This window comes from Cyrtonyx montezumae, unplaced genomic scaffold (assembly GCF_038088225.1).
Source record: "Cyrtonyx montezumae isolate F1298 unplaced genomic scaffold, pur_monq_1.0 scaffold_15, whole genome shotgun sequence".
In the NCBI taxonomy this organism is placed as follows: Eukaryota; Metazoa; Chordata; class Aves; order Galliformes; family Odontophoridae; genus Cyrtonyx; species Cyrtonyx montezumae.
In genome coordinates this window covers 7303659-7324315 of record NW_027071881.1, presented here as the reverse complement: position 1 = coordinate 7324315, position 20657 = coordinate 7303659, and the positions used below count along the sequence as shown (strand labels likewise).

Sequence of the window (20657 nt, the reverse complement as noted above, 5' to 3'; positions counted from 1 at the left end):
GCTCCAGGAAAGGCTCTGCTGGCCTTACAAAAATCAGAGGAAAAGCCACCCTGCAGACACAAGCCGAAGCACGTGCTCCTACACAGGGGCTGCCTGGTGCCAAAGGCCAGCAGGACTGCATGGGGATGCATGGACACTGCTCCCTGCACAGTGCTGTGAGGACCAAGAACAAAGGCAGCTGCAGGAGCAGCAGTGTGGTCCAAGTTTGGCAGGAAATGGGGAAAGCCAAGCAGGCACTCCCAGACCAAAACTGCTAAAAAGCTCTGTGAGGATGAGGAGCCACTGCCTGCGCAGGAATAAGGGACAACCCAGCACTCACTGGGAGCAGGGAGAGGGTTTCCCACAAAATGGTACGAACCAGTCCTCTGCATTTCAATGTGACTGCCCAACACACTCCACCCTTGCAGGGAGGTTCCTACTTTATGGAAAAACAGTGATGGAGAAGTGGGGTTTGCAGTCAAACGCGCCCAGATCCCAGTGCCAGTGTCCCCAGTAAAGCATCTCTGTCACAAGGAAATATGAGGGGTAATGTGGGAGCTACGCCAGCGAGGAAAGTGTCAGGGCACATGGGAACAGCAAATATTTACATTTTCAGGTCAGCACACAACCAAGAGAGACATTTAAGGAGAGAGGGGCTGGAGTTAAAGGGAAAGCTGTTGTTACTGTTTCCCTGGCTACAGCATGCTCAGTGCTGAAGTATCCATGTCTGGACACCTTATTTACAGAAAGTCCCAGCGAAACTGGCAGCAGTCCTGCAGGGCTCTGCCGAAACCAGCACTGGAGAAGGTTGTGAGCAGGCTGGGGAAAAGACAGATGAAGCTGGAAAGCTTTTGCCTCATGGGAAGGCAATTAAGAAGCAAAATGATGGTTATTTAAAGCAGGCTAATGGTTATTCTTGATTTGAGGTCAGAGAACAGAGCGCAGCGATGGCACCTGAGCTCACCCCAGAAGGGGTGTTTGGGCAGGTTTCTGAGGAGGGATTATTTCTCCTGCTCACTGGGTTTCCCCCAAATGCTCATATCAGCAAAACTATCCCATTAAAGTCAACACAGATGAATAAGCTGAAATGAACACACTCCAAGGTTTGGTCACTCTGGTACCCTTCTGCTGCTGATGCTTTGCCAAAGCAATGCAGGCAAATACTGGAGATCAAAGCATGACCACCAGGACGGTCCACAGACCCTCACTGATGTCTCCAAACTCCTGGGAACCTTTGGCAACATTCCTGCTTCTCTGCCTGCTTCAGCCTGCACCCACCTGACCGATGCTGCACTGAAACAATGAGAAACACACAGGTTGCAGCAAGACTGGTGGCTGCTTATCTCCCAGTTCCTTAACCACAGGGAGAAACTCTGCATGTACATGGAAGGTTCCTTGCTATCTATTTACCTTGCACGTCTCTGCAGTGCACCTCATCCCCAGCACAAACAACGTGCTGGTTCCCAGGAGGAGTGCTGGGAACTTTTATCATCTCTGAGACACTCTCAAAACACCCAGACAGAGTGAGCCTCTCCCCTGCCCTCTGAGCAGCCAAGGCTGCTGGATTCTGGCACAGATGCATACAGTAAAGGCAAAGCCATGGTTTACATCAAACACGCACTCTTCTGTAATTCATGTTGCTAACATAAACCAGATGCCATCTTCCTCAGCCTCTGCAGAGAATGATTGCCTGCCTTTGCATTACATAAAACAGCAAGAAAATGAAATTTAAACCTTCAAGAAAAAAAAAACAACAAAATAAATAAATCAGTAATTAGGTAAAAAACAACCAAGCCAAAAAAAGCTTCCAAGTTTCCAGGAAGAATTAGGTTGTTTATGGAAGTCCTGTTTCGATTAACAGCCTGCCTGGCAGGTGGTAGGAATGCGAGTTTGCAGAGAGCAGAAACACGAAGCAGCTCTGCCTGGGGGCACCGTGCTTTGCTTCGCCGTTTTCTTGTTTTAGTTAAACAAGAGAAGACATCACAAATGTTCAACAAAAGGAGCAGAAAGGAGAGCTGCTCATCAGAAGGGCCTTTCTTTCCTACCTTGTATCCCATAGAGTCGATTCAGGCGTGACCGTCTGGCCTCATCCGCATACGGGACAGCTACCCAGGGCATCTCGCTGAAGTACTGCTTGAAGGAATCCTCTGACCTATGCAACAGGAACAGTGCAGGATGCTCAGTGCAGACCCTCTACCTGCCACACCACTTCCCCTTTTGCTCGTAAAAAAAACTGGCCTACAAAGACCTTTCCCCATTTCACTAACTCTCCCCAGCAACTGCCGCTCGGAGACACAAATCCGGGGCGAGTCAGACCAAATGTAAGGCCCACACTTCTCAAGAAAGGGGCTGCAGGGCACTTTTTGTGATCAAATATCTCTGAGACTGGTTGCTATGTGGCCATCAGCTCTGCCTGCACCGAGAGTTACCACTTCATTACCTGTCCGCACTAACGAAGAGGATCTCAAATTTCTGGCCTGCCTCCTTGATCTTCCGGTAGGACTCCACCAGGACCCGTGTGAGGCTTCGGCAAGGTGGGCACTGCAAAACAACACACATGGGCACGCTGCCTAGATGATGGAGCCATCACTGAAAGCCAAACACGATCCGTTTTCTTCTGGAGAGCCAGGAAACAGCCTTGGAAGTGGCTGGTGCTTATGGCAGGAGGTCACTAACTCCTGAAACTGGCGACGAAATCTCTCCCACTTTGAAAATCTGAAAACTCTTCCCTTTTTGGAGGGTCAGATGAGGATGACGTGCAATTGTAATGCTGCTGGTTTCTCCCAAAAGGACCAGGGCATCTTAACTGCTTACACACCAAGGGCTGCCCAGAGCTCACCACAATTGCTCTGCAGAGCACCCAGCACTCACCCAGTGTGCAGAGAAGTAGACCCCAACATGAGAGCCCTCCAGAGCGCTGCTATCTAGAGTCTGGCCGTTGTTCCTCAGCAGAGGCCCAGCAACAACTTCACTGAAGGGTTTTGGCCCCCATGGGAACTCCAGACCTAGAGAGGGTTGGGATGGAGGTAGGAAAAAAAAAAATCAAACCAAAATAGAAAATAGGAAGTGTATGGAGCATTTACAGCTTCAAAAGTTCCACTAAAAAGACATCCTGACAAAGAAGAGATACGGGGGGTGCTGTTTGAGGAACCCTATTGAGGTTTACCCCATAAAAAGGGGGTGCAGTATTACTTAACTGCCCTGGCACCACCACAGTGCTGCCTTGAGCACCCAGAGTTACCTCCACAGGTACGAACATCCTTGATCAAGACAGAGCAACTTCTGCTTGATGAAGCCTGCTCTGGTTTTGTGCTTGGTAATGCATCTTTTCCTTATCACCAGTGTTTGTTTTAACCACGGGGGCAAGGTGGTACGTGCTCAGGAATGCAGGGAGACTTTGCCACTTAAAGATAAAGCTGCTTTGCTGACTGCAGTCCTCACACCCACCCTGCCTCCTAGCCAGCTGCTGCTCTACACAAACAGGGAAGCAGATGGTGCAGGAGACATCATCACAGCTCTAATTCCTCTATATTGAAGGCTTTAACCATATCAATTAACCATGTCACTGAACTGATTTTTTTTTTCCCTCATGTTGGACACACACACGTGAACTTCTAGAACTTGCACTAATCCTCTGCACCCCAAATAAAGCATGTGTGCATACACACAAACACATGCTCAGAATCATCTGCTGCCAGCTCCTGCAGAAACTGATCCGAGACGTTCAGCCAGAGATGTGGAAGCAGCACAGATGGCCCAGGCCATAACTGGTACTTGCTGCACAGTTCCTGCCAGCAGCCACCATTTTCAGTATCTGCTGCATGAAGAAATGTTTGCATAGGCAGGTTAACAGCTGGACATCAGGCCAGCAGAATCTGTGAGTGAGGGCACGCATTCTGCACATTTGGGTCTTCGCAAATTTAAATAAGATGGATTTAAAATTAACTCCCAGTTCAACTTTGGAAATTGAGAACAACAGCATTTTTCTGCCTCATTTACAAATCATGGGGAACTCATTATCCTAATGGGTTGTGATGTCAGTGATAAGCACCCACTCACTATTTAAGAAAGATTCTGCTCTCAAGGTACAGAAAGTCAGGGTCTATCCGTGTGCCTCCATCACAGAAAATCTAAACTTGGTGTTTCACTTAGTCTTTTTCCTCATTAGCACTTCAGACAAAAATCCTGGAGGGGAAGCCTTTGTTCTCCTCAACAAGAAAACCAAAACAGAAGATCTGGCAGGAATGATGCAGAAAATGTTATACTGAAAATAATACAGTGCCTTGATTAGTCAAGTATGACTAGAGCTGTTTGTTTCCTTTTTTTTTTTTTTTTGAACCTCCAAGGCAATTCAGAGTGTGCTGAAATCACAAGGTAATTTCATGCCCATGTTTCTAGGGCACAGGACTCCAGGCCTTACCTTCTGGGTCATCACGGATTACCAGGAGGCCGTTCCTGCAAACCACCTTCCCAGTGGAGGCATCGATAAATATCAGGGAAGGAATGTTGGAGACTCTGTACTTGTTCCACAGTTTCAGCTGTAACACAGAGGGAGGGGAGAAGAAAAGAGAAGGGAGATAAGCCTGGCAGCGTGAACAGATTTGGGGGCACTACCATCTTTCAGACCAGAGCTCGGAGCTCAGCAAAGAAATGGAGCAGGCACAAGACAATGCTGGAGCCACCAGGAGCTGCCTGCCTCCTGCTGCAGGCCTGAGCAGGGGTGGAGGTCCAGGCTTCTCCTTCGACCACATCTGCCTCTCTGCAAGTGCAAGGGGATAATACCTACCAGCCCTGCACTGTGCTCAGAGGGCTTTGTTTAGAATATACAGTAAGCACAAATACCTTTAATGGCACTGCTCTGAAGCAATTTGTAATGCTTCCCTGGCTGTTTCCTCTTCTCCAGTTTTGATGTCCATTAAATAAATTTAATAACCTCTGCCAAGACACAGCCGTGCTGAAAACAAGGCCAATGCACAGAAACACGACTCTGCTGCAATTGGGGCTTCCCAGTTTTGTTCCTGAGAGCGACTCAATAGGTTTGGCATCAGCCTGGGGGCTGCACCGTGCACTGCAGTGCTCTGTCAGCCCCAAACAAAAGCCCTGCAGGCTGGAATGGCTGCACACTCCATGTCCCCATCTAGATTTTGCTGTCTCCTGACCATTTTGCTTTGCAGCTGCTTCCCACAGCACCCTCGGGTCCACGTGGCACATTTAGGTTTCCCTGGCACTGCATTTAATTGTTTTTCCAACGTCTTTCTATAAAAGCTATCTGAGCAAGTTACAAGAATTAACATGCTTTCAATGTAGGGTATTCAAAATCCTCTTGGCTCTAAAGCAAACCGTTAACACCGACCTAAGAAGACACCACTGATCTCCATCTACTGGGATCAAGAGAAAAATACAGTTTTGTGCTTGGCCCACCAGCCCTGAATTTCCAACAGACATATTTTTTGGGATAAGCCAACTCATTCATAATGCTGATTCACAAACCAAATAGCTTTGGGCACGTAGGATAAAGAAAGATACTAAATGCAAACCAGCCCCCTGCTGCGAGTGTGGTCGGACCACAGAAGGTAAAATCCAGTTCTGTGAAGTTTACAGGGTGGAAGAAAGCTCTTTATAAGGATCACAAGCACATAATAGGGTGCTGCAAACAACGAGGAAATTACAACTAGCAATCGGATAGTTCTCCTCAACGAGTTGCTTACATTTCACTTCATTTCGCCAAGCTCTTTGTATATGGAAAGCAGCTCCCTTAGGGCACCACAGAGTGCTGCAGCAGTTTGGCTTGGCTGAAGGAGCCCAGCAAGCAGAATCAGCTCACTGCTTCAAAAGAAGGAGGTTGGGGCAGACAGAGCAGGGGGTAAAACCAAACCAGAAGAAAGGCTGTTCAGCTACAGTCACTACCAGAGCTGTCATTTGCACCACTGTATGACACGGACGGACAAACACAAGTGTTTGTATGATGACCTGAATCAGGTTGCCATTTTAAGGCTGGTTGTAAAAGCCTTGAGTTGCGAATTAATGGTCCCGAAGCACTGTCTTCATTTTGATGTCTGTATCAGAAAGCACACGAAGGCAATGTTAACATCGGAGCAGTCCGATTTGATGGTCCTCCTGTGAATTAGGAAAGCTGATTGGAAACGAGAACCGCATGCTCTGAAGGACGACCGCCAAGATTTATCACCACCCCCGTGGAGATGGCCCTTCCCCTGGCTCAGCCCTTCACAGCCTATGGCTCCCTGTACTGCAGGTCAGACCTGGAGGGATGCAGCCTGGATGGGAAATGGGCTCAATCGTTTTCTCATGTATTTCACTTCGTAATTCAAAGACCCTTTGAAACCCCGTACGCACACTTTAAGGAGCAGATTGCTGCGCTATGTCAGAGGCACACACTGCCACCTCTGCTTCTGTCCTTGAACCAGAATTTTACATGTTTTGTTGGTAGCAGAAATCTCTTTGTCAGTGCCCTGACGGGATAACCAAAGTACAAGAAACACCACAGAGACACACTGGCACCAGCTAGGTGTCTTAAACAACAAAAATCCAGGGAGCTGGTCACTTTCCAAGCACAACCTGAGATGCTGGTGATGCACAGGAAGGTGAGCCCAAGAGAAAAAAAGGCAGCTGTTGTGCAGGTACCTGGGCAAACACAGGCAGATGTACACCTCTCAAAGGGCCACGAGTCGGGTGAGGCGTGGGATGCGGAACGCAAATTACGACTGGCTCCGAAACCGCAGGAAGATCGGATGATAGCTCAGGCACCAGAGCTGAGTGCTGCCTCAGCAACATTTAAAAGCTGTTTTTCCTGTCTTGAAGAGGATGACATAGAAATAACACACTCCACACTCGGAGGATTTGGTCATCCATTTAAAGAGGGGATCTCTGCTCCGCTTCCCACCAGCTGTTGCAAATCTGTGGGATCAAGCCAAAGCTAACACAGATGTGGAAATAATCTACAGACTGCTCAGCCTGAAATCAGCTGATCCTCTCCGAGCGCTCCTCACTCCTGATCACTGCTGAATTCAACACTGCTGGAAAAGGAGCCTCTCAAAATGCCATGTAGGCTGATGGGCTTTACAGAAACCGATCTGGCTCCTGTGCAGGTGGTTAAGTCAAACAGTCCAGTGGAAAAAACAGAGTCACTGGATTCTGCCAGTAACCTTATCCGTAATGCTAAGCATCACCACACCATGCTGGAGGAGCTGGAAACCACAGTCCTGGGGCTTCTCTGCACCTCCATCCACAACAAGCTGCAAGAGACTTGAGAACCTCCAGTTATTACTTGAGGTCTGAGGGTTCTGGTCATCTGGGACCTGAGGAGGGATGTAACCAGCAACGCTGCAACCAGCTCCTGTTACCGTCTGGCAGGTGATGGTGATCCCAGACCGCAGGCAGTACAGCAGCACAAAGCATCAACGTTGGCCACGAGCAGCTCTCTACACCAGTGCCACATCCTTCACCCCTGGAGGACTTGGAAATGTCTCACCTTGACACACACTGGAGTAATTTTTCCCAATAAAGGCATCAAACCAGAGGTCTCCCCACTAGCAAACCGCTGTTCTCTGTTCACAGCAGAATGGCTGGAATCCGGCTGGGGCAGATGAAATCCCCTCTGCTCAGCACACACTGCAGGGAAAGGGAACTCCTTCTCCTAACAGCTGCAGGTCACTATTTCTGGTTGTGCTGATTGATTTATCAGCCCTGGTCGCATTAACTTACGAACATAAATCCTGAGCTGTAGCAGTTAACGCTGGCAAAGATAAAACACAACTGTTAGCAGCACATGGGGGGGACTGGGATGCAGCACTGCTTTCACAAGAGGTTTGCACACCAGTCCCCTGGTAGCTGCATTTCTCCATTGTTGTATAAACTGGGACTGCAACAGATGCTGCACTTCCATCCTCCATAGCTTAAAGAGCTGCCTCCAGCCAGAAGTGGGAGCTTTCAGCCATGCCTGCCTGTGCCAATGGCAAGAGGAAGATTAATTCTGTATGTTTTGCAGTCTTCTTACAGCTCCTGTTATTTTTCAAAGATACCATAACTAATCCTGTTTGGATTTCCCTCTCTCCTCTCCAGTCCTCACTCCAAAGCACATCAACACTGCTACAAACGTGTGAACCAGGAGGCAAAGCTGACCAACACACGCCATTCAAGGTGAATAAAGTTCCTGTGGCAAATGAGAATAACAACCAGGACATTTAACAGTGGTAGAGGGATGGTGGGGAAGCTACAGCCCCTCGGAACCCACATCACCCGTGTTCCTCATTGCCCCTCTCCCACATCCCCACACTGCAGGGACCCTTCTGTCCCGGCTCGTTCTCCATGCTAAATCACAGCTTTTACAGCGTGCCTTAAAGGGTTTACAAGCTCCAGGGGCCACCCAGGCTCTGTGAAGAGCAACAGGCTGCAGAACAAGAGGCAGCTCCGTCGCCCCATGGATTTAAATCCACTTAACGCCTGTCCCGGCGATTCAGGCTGAGCTCAGGAGAAGGCTTCCCCTTCCCTTCCAACCTGCAGGGAGCAAAACCCAGCTGAGTATAGAAGGGAGAGTTTTGGGGCAGATGGTGCCTGCCAGGGTCTGACCTTGACACACTGGAGACCAAACAAGTGGGCTTCAGATAAATTAATGGCTGTAATGCTGCTGTTTCTCAGTAAAAGGAAATTAAAATCTAATTAACAAAGTACAGTGATGAGAGAGATGTTGTCTCCATTAATAAAATGAGGAGAGAGGATTTGGAATCGCAGTCAACAAGATTGCTGTGGATGCAATTGTATGTGCTTCTCCCTGCTGGCTGCATCCCAACTGCACGAGCCGTGCAAGCAAAAACCAAAACCAAAGCCCCAAAGGCCACATGCCAGAGCTGCCCCGCTCTGTGCTGTGGGGCTGCAAGCCGTGCAAGCAAAAAAACAAAACCAAAGCCGCAAGGTCTGCATGCCAGAGCTGCCCCGCTCTGTGCTGCGGAGCTGCCTGGGACCTGGAACCACCTGGCACCACCACGCTGCCTGCCTGCAGCTTTCATTCCTCCCTGCTGCACACAAGGCCAAAAGCTGAAGAGGAATCCCTTTTGTTAGGGCTTTCTGGAGAAGCCCCCGCCAGCAGAGGACTGGTCTTCATGGATTTCCCAGGAGCAAGGTGGTCAAAATTCTTGAATTCTTGTGCCAGCACCACCCTATGCTTCCCACGGCATCATTTCCTCCATTTTCCTCTCTCTGTCCGCTCTTGGTTTCCACTCACTGCTCCATCACCATCGTCACAGGGTCCTGCATGTCCCCACCACCGCCATCCCAAGGCCACGTGCAACCACACTTTTCTTCACACCTGCTAAATCCCATTAGGGTTTGCACCGCGGCCCCACCTGGACCCTCTGTCACTTTGTCGTCCTTCATCAAGGTGATAACATATGTTTGTGCTCCCAATGAAGTGCCCCAATTACTGCAATAATTCCAGGATTAAGCAGCCCCGGCGGCTGCGAGCTGAGCATGAGCTGTCGGGGCAGAGTGGCATATGGCTGCCAGACTCCGAGCGCAAGCTGCCTCATTTCCTCCTGACACACATTCAGGCTGACAGACTGGATCTTCCACAACCCACATCTGATATGAAAACATTTAATTTGAGCAGGACTTAAGAGCGGTTAACATGATCTATGGTGAGCAAAGCCTCAGGGCCTGGAGCCGCGGCCTGCCCTGCGTGCTGGCCTCAATGGGCGGCTCTGCTCAGGGAGAGAAGGGCAAAGCAGAGCCTGTCTGAATGCCACATAACAACAGCCAGCAGCTCACTTTGGGAGGATGCTGTAGATAGGCTGCTCTGTCCTATATAAACCTCTTTTTCCAGGTGCTCCTCTCACTGTCTGAAGATGATGCAAAATGCAGGGACAGTCACATACTAGGAAATATACTTACAAGCATTCCTCCCCAAAAATGGCTTTTTTCCTTCACAAGCATGACTCTGTTTACCTCTTAAAAGGAGGTCTATACCTAAGTACCTCCAGATATTTTGTAAGCAATGATTTACTTTCCAGAGATTGAGCATTCTCTCTTTACCCACAGGTAAAGAGGCTCAGATCTCACAGAGAAACTGGGTGCAGGACCCAGGAGGTCTGTCAGCATCTGCAGCCCTCACACATATCTGCTCCTGGCCCCAGCACAGCTGTCAAGCAGCCACAGGCCAGGACTGGCCACCAAAGCATCCGATGTCAATGCTCCTGGTTGAGCTCTGTTCTGCCAGTGCTCTGCCATCCCCTTTGCAGAGCTCTGGCACTAAGGCAGCAGGACATGCACACAAAGAGCAGTGAGGACGGAGGGAGTTCAAGCACTTGTGAGAAAAATTCAAGACACACACAGAAGTGTATCGTACGTGGCCCCCATAAATTATGCCCCCAGATGACTAGCACTAAGTAAGAAACAGCTATATAAACATAAAGGTAATAAGAAAAAATAATAATTTCTCTCCCTCTGTGGGGAAGGGATATTTTTCCATCCGTTTATAGGAAAAGGAAGGGGTGGGGTGGTCGGTTTGGGATGTCAGATACAAGTTCAGGGTCTCTCCTGGTCCCAGGTCTCATCTGTCATCCGGAGCGGGCTGGATGCCAGAGTTACCTCAACATTGCAGCACGGATTTCCTATCGGTCACGTTCGCTTTTGCTGCTACCGTTCAACTTGAAGGCAGCCGGTATCCAGCACAGATAGCAATCTCAAGGTCAAATGCCTTGCAATCCCAGATCATCAAGAAAGAAAACACTTTTGAAAAGCCCAAAGTTTAGATAGAGTTCCCACCAAACACAAAAGCCTTTAAAATCGGCAGGGACATTGTTGTTATTTAATAAACACAATGAGAGGTATTGATTTGGTTTCTGTTTTGTTTGCAGCACTTAATCCAAAAGGGAACTTAACACAATCAGATTAAAAAGAAAAAAAAAAAACAGAAAAGAAAACCTTGCTGAGAAGACAATAGAGCATTTGTTGGTGTTGTAAGGAACCCAGGGCAGCCTCAGGATGCCACGAGCAGCCCCAGGACACCCTGCACACTGGTGTCCTCCACCATGCTGCTCCCACGCTCGTGTGGCCTCCTAAGAATGAGGATGCTACCAAAGCAAGCAAGAGTATTTCACTAGCAGAGAATAACAGAATCATCTCAGCTGCAAGGGACCCTTCAAGGCCATCAATCCCCTGCAATGATCAAGAACAGCTACAATCAGATCAGGTTGTCCAGCTGTAGCATCTCCACTAATACCTAGCCAAAGGGAAAGATAAAAATCATTTTCATACTTGTTTGCATTTAAAAATATATCTATGCTTAGCTTTCTTTTCCCAAAAAGCATAATGCCAAGAATCTTAGCAGTATACAAATATCACAGGAAAATGATCCAGTATCTTAAACATAATAAAAATCAGTGTATTCAGCCAACTCTTCAGATCCTGAAAAGAAAGTTTCCTGCAGCTTGGAACTGGCGTGCACGTGCATGAAGTGCTGGTAACCCAGCTAGCTGCCACCCTGCCCAAATGTATTAGTTTCTTCCTCTCTCATTAACAGCATCTAGAAAGTTAGAAGCTCCTCAGTGTCGAACCAGGTACAAATAAACAGCTTACAGTTATTTTGAGAATCAGCACTGTAAAATTACAAAGGCATCTTTACCCTCTGCTGCTGACATATGAAGAACAAGCAGAAGGTGGGAAACCTGCATTTTTCAGAACGAAACAGCTCATCCACAACGTCACTGCTGACACTTCACTGCACAAAGCTGCACTAAACAAAGCGTTTGCATCGCTGCAACCGTGCATGCTGTTGAAAGCAAACAGTTTCCTGCAGGAGCTTCAGTGGTCCTGGGAGCGAGTTTATTATAGCACACTGGGTATGGCTGCATCCACTGCAGCCTCCCCAAGCAGCTCACTCTGCATCCACACTCTGACCTCAGTATTCTAGAGTTAACCAGCCCCATGTGCTGCAAGCCACCCCCTCCAGTGACAACATGGGGTTACCTGGGGGTTGGCCATCACCTGAAGGCAGCAGCTGCTGCAGGATGTGCTGTGCCGGCTTGCTGCACTCCCCTGCTCCTCCTCTGCCCCAAGCTGAAACCCAATCCTTCCTCAGAAAGGCTGCAGGTTGGAAATGTAAACCCGACAGGAGCCAAGCCAGTGACGTCTAAATACGAAAATGCAACCGCGAGGCCAGCATTAGTGATTAATCAACTGCACATGTTAAAAACCAGACCAGAATAACCCTAAACACAGCTTTGGCTAAGCTAACACCAAAACAGCAGCAAAAGCCAGTGTGCAAGAGAAACCCCTTCCTCACCTGACTGCTCCTCCATAGGTTTGTCCATTAAACTCTCTCTTCTAGTTCTTTACAGAATCAGCTAAGACCAGAAGCTGAAAGCAATGTGGGATGGGGGAGTGGAGCTTTGCTTTGCAGCACTGTGTGGCACCTGGAGCCCTCCTGCAACACCCAGCAGTGGGGCATCCATCAACAACAGGTCACGGCTGCTTTCAGAGCTGAAAACCTTCATTCTCAGCCTTAAGAGATGCTTTGAGAATGCCAAACCAATTAAAAAGAAGAAAAGGAGTAGTGATAAATCGGTAGCAAGGTCAAAAGCTCCAGCTCCATCCTGGCTTGACTCATGAAGTCACGAGATAAATGGTTTCTTGGAGGAGCGAGTCCATCAGTCAGCGTGCAGACACAACATGGCATTTGGGACACCAATCCCCTGCTGCTGACTCCACTGAGCAGCCTCCTTCTCCCCAGGCTGCTATTTTAAACCGAGACCGAGCACGGTGCGAGGGGAACCTGCCAGGAACGAGACGCCGCTGTCAGAAACCGATGACACCACGAATCCCACAGGGGCAGTTGAAATGTCAGATAAGATGCAGCGTATTCATTACCTCCTCCGACAGCCAGACCCAGCTGGAAGGGAAGACTTCAGCCAACAGAGCCTGCTCGGTGTGCTGCGACACCACGGAGCTGTGAACCCAAAGGGGATAAATGGCAGAGCACAGCTTTGTCTTTTTGGCAGAATAAGGAGGATTGTGTACAAAAAAAAAATAAGAGTTGAGTGTGTGCTCCTTCATGGAATGCCTAATGCTGCTGTGTACTGGCAGCAGCCTTCCTCAGATGTGGCTGTCTTTCAGCTGTTACTAAATTCAGAGGTTGTAAAATGCTTTGGGATGATAAAAATCACTCCAGAAACAGCTACTAAAACTATTTCCAGGAAATTGATCTACAGAGACAGTGAAAGAGAGTTTTGCACTTTCACAAAAGCTTCAACCAGAGAAGGAGCACAGCCAAGGAAGTTTTGCTTCCTTGTCTTTTCGGCAACAAACGCTAGGGTTTGATTCAAGAAATGAAAACCACTGCCCTGAGACAACGTGAAGCCTTGGGACAAACTGGGCACTCTGAGGAGGGAGTGCTTTTCCAGGCAGCCTGACCCACATTTTGCATAGCGAGAGGGATCCTGCTCCAAAAGCAGCAGGAAAAAAGCCCTCCGAGGTCACCTGGAGCTGGAGGCTGTCTGCTCAGCCAAGCTCCGGATCTGTTTGTGTTTTTGCTTTGTCCTGTTGGTTTTTGTGATTACTGATTGTCTAGATAAAGATCCCAGGTTAACAAAATGCACACCGCGGGAACAGCATATTTATACACAGAAATAACACAAACCATCTTCAGAGAGTGTTTTGCTTTCTCGCTCTCCACTCTAAACTACACGTTAGGGAACAACGTGCTTGGATGAGCTTTGGGAAATGCAGCAAATCTGCTGCTGGTGTCCGAGCAGCTCCTTTCAGGGCTCTGCCATGAAGCTCCAGGCTGGGCAGCCCCACCACCCCTCATCAGAGGGGATCAGATGCAACCACAGAGTCAAACTCCGACATACTCATCTCATTTGGCAGCTCTGCAGTTCGACTATTAGCTCCAAGCTTTTTCCCCTCTCCCTCCTCCTTCAATTATCTTGCTTCATCTTTATTCCGTTTCCAGGAACACTTAGCAACAGGCTCTTGCAATCAGCCGCCAGCAGGCGAGGATCTGAGGAGCAGATTCAGCACTTACGATGACCTTTTACTACACTCATGCAAATTTTAAAGAAAGTATGTGAACAATTTGCCTTTTAAGTATCCTCTGGTTACATTCTCCAGGAGTTAATTCTCCTTCTCTCTCTAGCGACATCAGAAACACCGGATTTTATGATTTTACACTAATGAGAACAAAATCTGTGGCTTAATTTCAGCTTATTTTGTGGAATTTTGTTCTGTATATTGTGCAGCAATCAGACCTCGAACAAGCACCAGTTCTCCTGCGAGGGATGAGGTGTGGGTTCTTCTCTTGCCCAATGGCTCTTACAGGCAGAAAATCAGAAGCTTTCACTCCAAGACACTCAACGGGTGCAGCCTGCGGGGTCCCGAGGAAAATCCTCATCTAAGTCAACGCAGGAGATGAAAGAGACAGTCCAGGGGGTGATGGAAATCCTTCTGGACCCACTATGGAGATGCCAGGGGAGCTCCAGCCAAAACTGGGGACTTGGTGACCCTGAGCACTTCTCTGCCTCAGAAATAATGCACTCAACACCACGAGGCTGGCAGCACTCCTACAGGTGGGAAGCAGGTATACAGTAGTCCTGCCTCTGACAAATCCCACTGTCAAAGTGGCATGCTGCAGCCTTTGCAGCTGCGTTCCTGCTCCAGCAGCCGACCAGGAGAGGTTTTCATGGACTTAAACCAAATCTCAAAAGCCTTCCTGTGCTTTCCCTGCCACTCAGTGATTTTCCCACATGCACAAAAGTTTGCAGACATCCAGAAAGCACACACAAGGACAGCCTGCTCGGCAAACTGCATTACATCTCTTCTCCCTGAAATCTTTCAGTAAGGTATGAAAAATCCTGTAGTTCTTGCAGTGAAAGGAACGTGGAGGGAACAGGAACCTATAAAGGGAGGCAGCTCACTTCCTTCTGCTTCTTAAATGGTGCTTGTAAATGGGGAAATCATTTGCAGCGCCCTACTCCAAAAGCAGAGGGAAGAAATGCTTGCAGATCCCTGATGCCTCAGATAATCTTAAAAAGTGCAATCTATTTCCTTCCTGCTTTAAGAAATGAAAAGTCTGAATGAGGATGTCATTGATCTGATTGCTGGGAACAGCATCTGGAACGTCATTCTCTGACTGAGACTGCAGAAGCTACACCAGAGTTCAAAGCAGCCCAAACTCCTGAACCAGATGCTGCTCACTCTCACAGAAATGTCTGTGGATCTGTGTGAAAATGATTAAGCAAAATTGCTCCCTCCTTTTTCAAATTTATAACTCCAATCTGTTTTCTCTTAGAGGGCAGATGCTCATTACACACACAGCACATCAAAGGCCAGGAAGTTTGGGACAGCCATCCCACCATGCACACCAGCACACGTCCTGCTGGTGCTGCCCACAGCCACCCCAAAGCCACACCGTGCAACAGCCCTGCACTGACCGTTGAGGGACGAAGAAATTCTCAAACCCAAGGGCTCATCATCCAGCAGATGCTGCTCAATTTTCACCTCCAAGCACTGGCTTGGGTGCAGACGGAGCTCAGCAAGAGACCCCCGGACCACATCCAGCTCCAGATTGGGCTTCAGCCCTCCACAGTCCCACTGGGGACCCTGAGGACAAAGTGCTCTGGATGCATCACTGTTAAATCTGCCCTAGTGCCAAACAACATCATCACAAAGGTGCAGTAAGAAGCAGATTAAATGGGGTTGGGACCCCATCGTCATAAAACACCACTCTGTAACCAACAGGGACTATGAAACAGTGAGACACAGGTCAGGCATTTGGGAGCAACCTGACACTAGGATTTATGTGTTCTCACCTGTAACCCAGCCTTCAGTCAGGCAGTCAGAAAGGTCTCTGTCCTGCTAAGGCTCAAATTCTGATTCCAAGCCTGATTTTCAGAAAATAAACACCACCAAGAGGTCCCATTGCACCCTGCTTTGCCATGTGGCTTCTGCAACCCCCGTCCTCTCAGGGGGGGGGGACACTACAAAGGCAGGCAGACAGAGGCTATTCCAGCAGCAGCAGTGACAATAAAAAGCAGTAACATGTTCCTGTAGGGAGCTCTCCTGATGCTCCACAGTCCAAGCCCTGTTATTATAGCCTCCCCAGGAGCCCCACGCATTGGGTGCTGAGCATGGATGGGAAAGGCACTTCCCCCAAGAACTGTGCCCAGGCTTGCTGAGCCCAACACAAGCCCAACACCGTGCATCTTCCCCAGCATGAGCCAACAGAGAGCCAGTACCTTCCAATAAAGCATCTTCAGACACTCATTAACAAAATATCAACATTAAGAGAGCATTGCGCAAAGAGATCAGTGCCAGGAATCTCTCAATCGTCTCCAAGAGGCTGATCCAGGAGGCAGGACAGGGAGGACTTGCTTGCACAAGTAGCAGAACAACTTACCCAAAGCAGAGATAAGCACTGCTGACGGACACGAGGCAGGTGAGAGCCAGTCCTAGCCCCATCCCTCTGCACTTCAGCATGACACAGGATGCAGAGACACCTTCCTGTTCTCTGAAACCTCGCATAAGAAGAGCAAATGAAGGCCCTGAAATCCTAAAGTCTAAACCCAAACACAGCATTGCCTCTTACCCAAAGCCTGCTTTGCCCTTTCTTTACCCTCAAACTCTACAGAATGATGCCGGGATCTAAAAATCAGGTTTCCTAGATCTGAGCCAGCTTCTGCAAACGCCAGCCAGCTTCTGCAGGCTGCTCAGGACGTGACCTGTGGGGCACCAAACCTCGTGCCTTTAATCCCACACCTGACTCAAAGCTTTGCCCGAAGAGGTGAGAGGTGAGCGCCTGATCAAAGGCCCCATCCCCAGAGCCTGTCATTTATTCCAGCTCAAAGAGCTCTGCAAACTCAAGGCAATAAGTCACCAGCTCAGATATTTAAAGAGGAGCTTGGGGAAGGGAAGCAGGAAGCATGAAACTTGTTTGGGCCTGGAGCTACTTTGCTATTAAACAACATCATGCTTTGGCAGGGCTCTGCAACAACTGTGCTCAGCCCATCACAAGTAATTGAGCAGATCTGGAGTTCAGCCCACAGCACCAGCAATTCCCAGGTCCATGGGCACCTCCTGAGAGGGTCATGCTCTGGTCCCACAGCCTGGTGGCAGCGAGGGACAGCTGTGACAGGGACTGGCAAGGCACAGGCAGAGCTGGCACGCAGCGAGGAGCCAGATCAAAGAGATGCTGAGTTGTAACTTCTTCCAAAGAGCTACCCGACAGCTGTGCAAACTTCTCTCTCCCTGGTAAATGCTGAAGAGGCACGAAAGATTTAGCTTTACTGGTGGCACGGTTTGCAGTAGAAATGGTTGTGCTCTTCCAGCCTGAGAGGACGTGCCTGGAAGAAAGCCTCGGGAACATCAGTTTCTGCTGTGCCCTTCTGCAGTATGCAGTGCGCTGCCATTGCAACCTGAGCATGGAGGAAACACAGCTGGGCTCTCCTTTACCAGCTCCTGCCAGGCAGCCCAGCACCCTGTCCAGCCTCATTTCTGACCAAGAGATGAAAATGATTCATGCTCGGTCCCTGCTCTTCCTAAGAAGTTACAAGAAACAAAAGTAAAACTAAAACAAAGATCAATGTTATCCTCCTTTGCAGACAATCTGTTAGCGACCTGGTCTTTCTCAGCAGCCCTTTTATCTAGCAAAGTGTTTTGGCAAAAGCTTTGCAGGGAAAAGCCATGTGAGCCAGCTAGTTAAAAACCTGGTGCTTTCATGTTTATACAGCCAGCTGAGCAGCACACCACAAAGCCTTTTATTCCAAGCCTCCACTGACAAGCTAGCGCTGATAAATTACAAAAATCACCAAGAACTAAGAGGTATGGGGAAAAAAAAATAAAAAATAAAAAAGGAATTCCCTAGGTGGGTTGTAAGGGCTGAGAAACTCAGGACTCAAGGGAACAATGAGGAAAAGTGAGTGCAAAATCTGTCCTGAGATTCGGGGATGATTTGATTGGACTACAAGTGGAGAATGAACACAGCTGAAGATAAAGACAAATTCCTTCTCATTTCCAAGAATTCACCAGGTCTAAAGGGTTTGGCGGACACCGAAGGTTTAGCTGTAGCTCTTCCCCTAGATTCCTCTGTTTCCATGGGAAAAAAAAAAAAGCTGTCTGGAACAGCCCTGTCTTGTGCTAGTGAGTGGCTGGGGACGTGGAGGAGCAGAGCTGCGGAGGTGTAATGCAAACCACAGACACAAGGCAGAGAGTAAACACTGACAATGCAGCACAGCACCAAGTGCCCCAATTCCCCACTGGCAGCAGACTCTGTGCTGAGCCATGTACTGCATCTTGTTGGTTTACATACAGTACATGCAAGAGCCAGGAAAAATCCATCTTCTTTTGTCATAACAAACGCTAAGGTAAACAGAAAGGCAAGGCCAAGCAGATTATCCAATTAACCAGGCATGTGAAGGAGAAAGAGAGCAGCAGCCTAGAGGGTACTGCGGGTTTTACTGTTTCTCTGCATGCACAGGTAAAAGGACCACGAGGGAAGTGAGGTGTGCTCCCCACACGGGTAAACCTGCTGCTCCTGAATACAAACAAGAGCAGCTTGGTAAGGAAAAGCAGCATTCCCCAGCATTCCACTGCAGCGCTCCCACCTGCCCCGCAGCAGGCAGATGCGTGCCCCAGGGGCTGCCATGGGTTCAGCACATCATGCAAACTCCCAAACACAGAAAATTCCCTGAGAAACCCAGATGGGGCCAGCTGCTGTGCAGCACTGATCACACATACAGTCTCCAGCACGGGGAGAAGAAAAGACTTCTGGGGTCAGCTCCTGCCGGCTGTGGGAGCCAGCAGCCCCACCAGCACACTGGGTCCAACTGCACACCTTCCCCTCAGAACTAAGTAACTACTCTCTTCCAAGCTCAGACATACTTACAAAAGAGATTTAAACCAGTTTGTGCAAAAAGCAGTTCTGAATTAGGCTTTCCACCCTGCACTTCCCAGGGAAGCAGGTGGCACACCGCTGAGGTCTGAACCACGCACACGGCTGCAGATCCGCGGGCTGGAAGCTCTCACAGCATCCCTCTTCCCTCCTCCACAGACCTAAGGAGGGTCACAAGAAAGATTTAGCATGTGCAGCAGGTTGTTGTGGTTACCTTTTATTCAATTCGAAAGAATAACACAGCGTATTCCCAAAGGCAGTCCATAAATAGCAAAGGATTCTGTTTTAATCCCCTATCTATTCCTATCTGGATAATATGGCATTTTGACAACCACTGCCAGAAAGCAGATTTATGGCAAAGCTGAGATTCTGCATGGCCAGCACATGCTCTGCAAACTCTGGATTCCAAGGAATAAATACAAACCTCCTCCAGGATACAGATGGCTTTTCAGGTTCAGAAGCCTCAAGAAGCAAAATAAAAAAAAACTGGTTTCAGGAATTCTGCTTCACTCCCCCATTCCAAATGTGAGCGTTTTCATACCCCCATCTTCCTCCACACTAACACCAACCACTATCATTGAGGGTTTCTGGGACCACCACACTGCCCAGGCAGCACCACTCGGTGCTCTCCAGTTGTAACCTTCACTCACCCACCCATGGGGACTGCACACACCTCCAACTGGGAGCCCAGAGCAGGGACCACAGCAGCCAGGTACAGCAGCAGGACCCAGGCAGTGCACACTAGATTACAGAAAGACACAAAGAGACATTTCTGACCAAGGGGAAATGCTGCATCCTTGCCAAAGCACTGTTGTTGGCTGCATATCCTTTGGACCCTGTCTACTTGCAGGAAAAATGCAAAGTGAAGGATATTTGTTGAAGCCCCACAGGCGGACACTGTGATTCTATTAAAAAAACACAACTGGCATTAATTCTAAAGCTTCTCACCGCTGGGACTGGGATTCAAACCCAGCAATGGACAGTGAGGCCAAAACACACTCAGAGCAGACGCCTGCAAAAGATTCCAAGGGAAATTAGTTGTGTGGTTTTCATAACAAAAATAAAATCCAAAGTTGTACAGAGGGAAAAGAAAGAAAGAATAAAAAAAAGCAAATTCTCTAGCAGACGGTGCTCCAAACACAGTGCACTGTCTGCACATCATTCGAGACTCGGTGAGCTCTGAGGTTTCCTCTGGCCCCCAAAGAGCTCTGAGTGAGCTGCTCAGGGGGTGAAAGCAAATGCAGAACCCTGAGAAGGCACCGGCCTCCTGCTCAGCCCCAAAGCTTGCAAGGAAGGGCCTGCCTTGCCTTGGTTCATCAGGCAGCACCAGCTCTTCTGTGGTCATGGGAAGGACACTCCATCCATGCATCCCCTGAACACCACCAGCTGCAGGGCACAGGACAAACCCTCAGGCTGTCCCCTCCCAGCTACTCCCATCTCCACTCTCTCCATACATGCACACGGTGAGCTAACTGCGGCGTTTACAGAAAGCCCTGACTTCCCTTTTTTGTGTGCTAAATTCAGCCTTATACCATCAACTTTTCTTTTTTCCTAAGTAATTTTTTTGTAGCTGACTCACATCGAGCTTCTGCCAGGAATTTTTGTAATTAGTGAATGAGCGAGGTTTTGCCTGTGCATGCCTGACAACATCTGCTGATTTAAGAGCACTGAGCCCAGAACCCCATGCAGCCCCGGAGCAGCACGCCCAATGGGGCTCTTCTCACAGTGCAGCACAGGGCTTGCAGCTCCTAACTCACATTACGTGAGGAGATAGGGGTGAGAA

At 48.8% G+C, this 20657-nt stretch overlaps 1 protein-coding gene across 1 annotated transcript in view; it reads right to left on the bottom strand.

The window, feature by feature from the left end:
* NXN (nucleoredoxin) overlaps positions 1 to 20657 on the bottom strand; it is a 46878-nt gene that overhangs the window by 11414 nt on the left and 14807 nt on the right. Inside the window, exons 2-5 of the mRNA XM_065732004.1 lie at positions 4400 to 4517; positions 2851 to 2984; positions 2420 to 2520; positions 2025 to 2131 (exon numbers count right to left, since the gene is read on the bottom strand). Of these exons, the coding sequence (XP_065588076.1) occupies positions 2025 to 2131; positions 2420 to 2520; positions 2851 to 2984; positions 4400 to 4517 (460 nt within the window). The remainder of the gene's footprint in view (positions 1 to 2024; positions 2132 to 2419; positions 2521 to 2850; positions 2985 to 4399; positions 4518 to 20657) is intronic.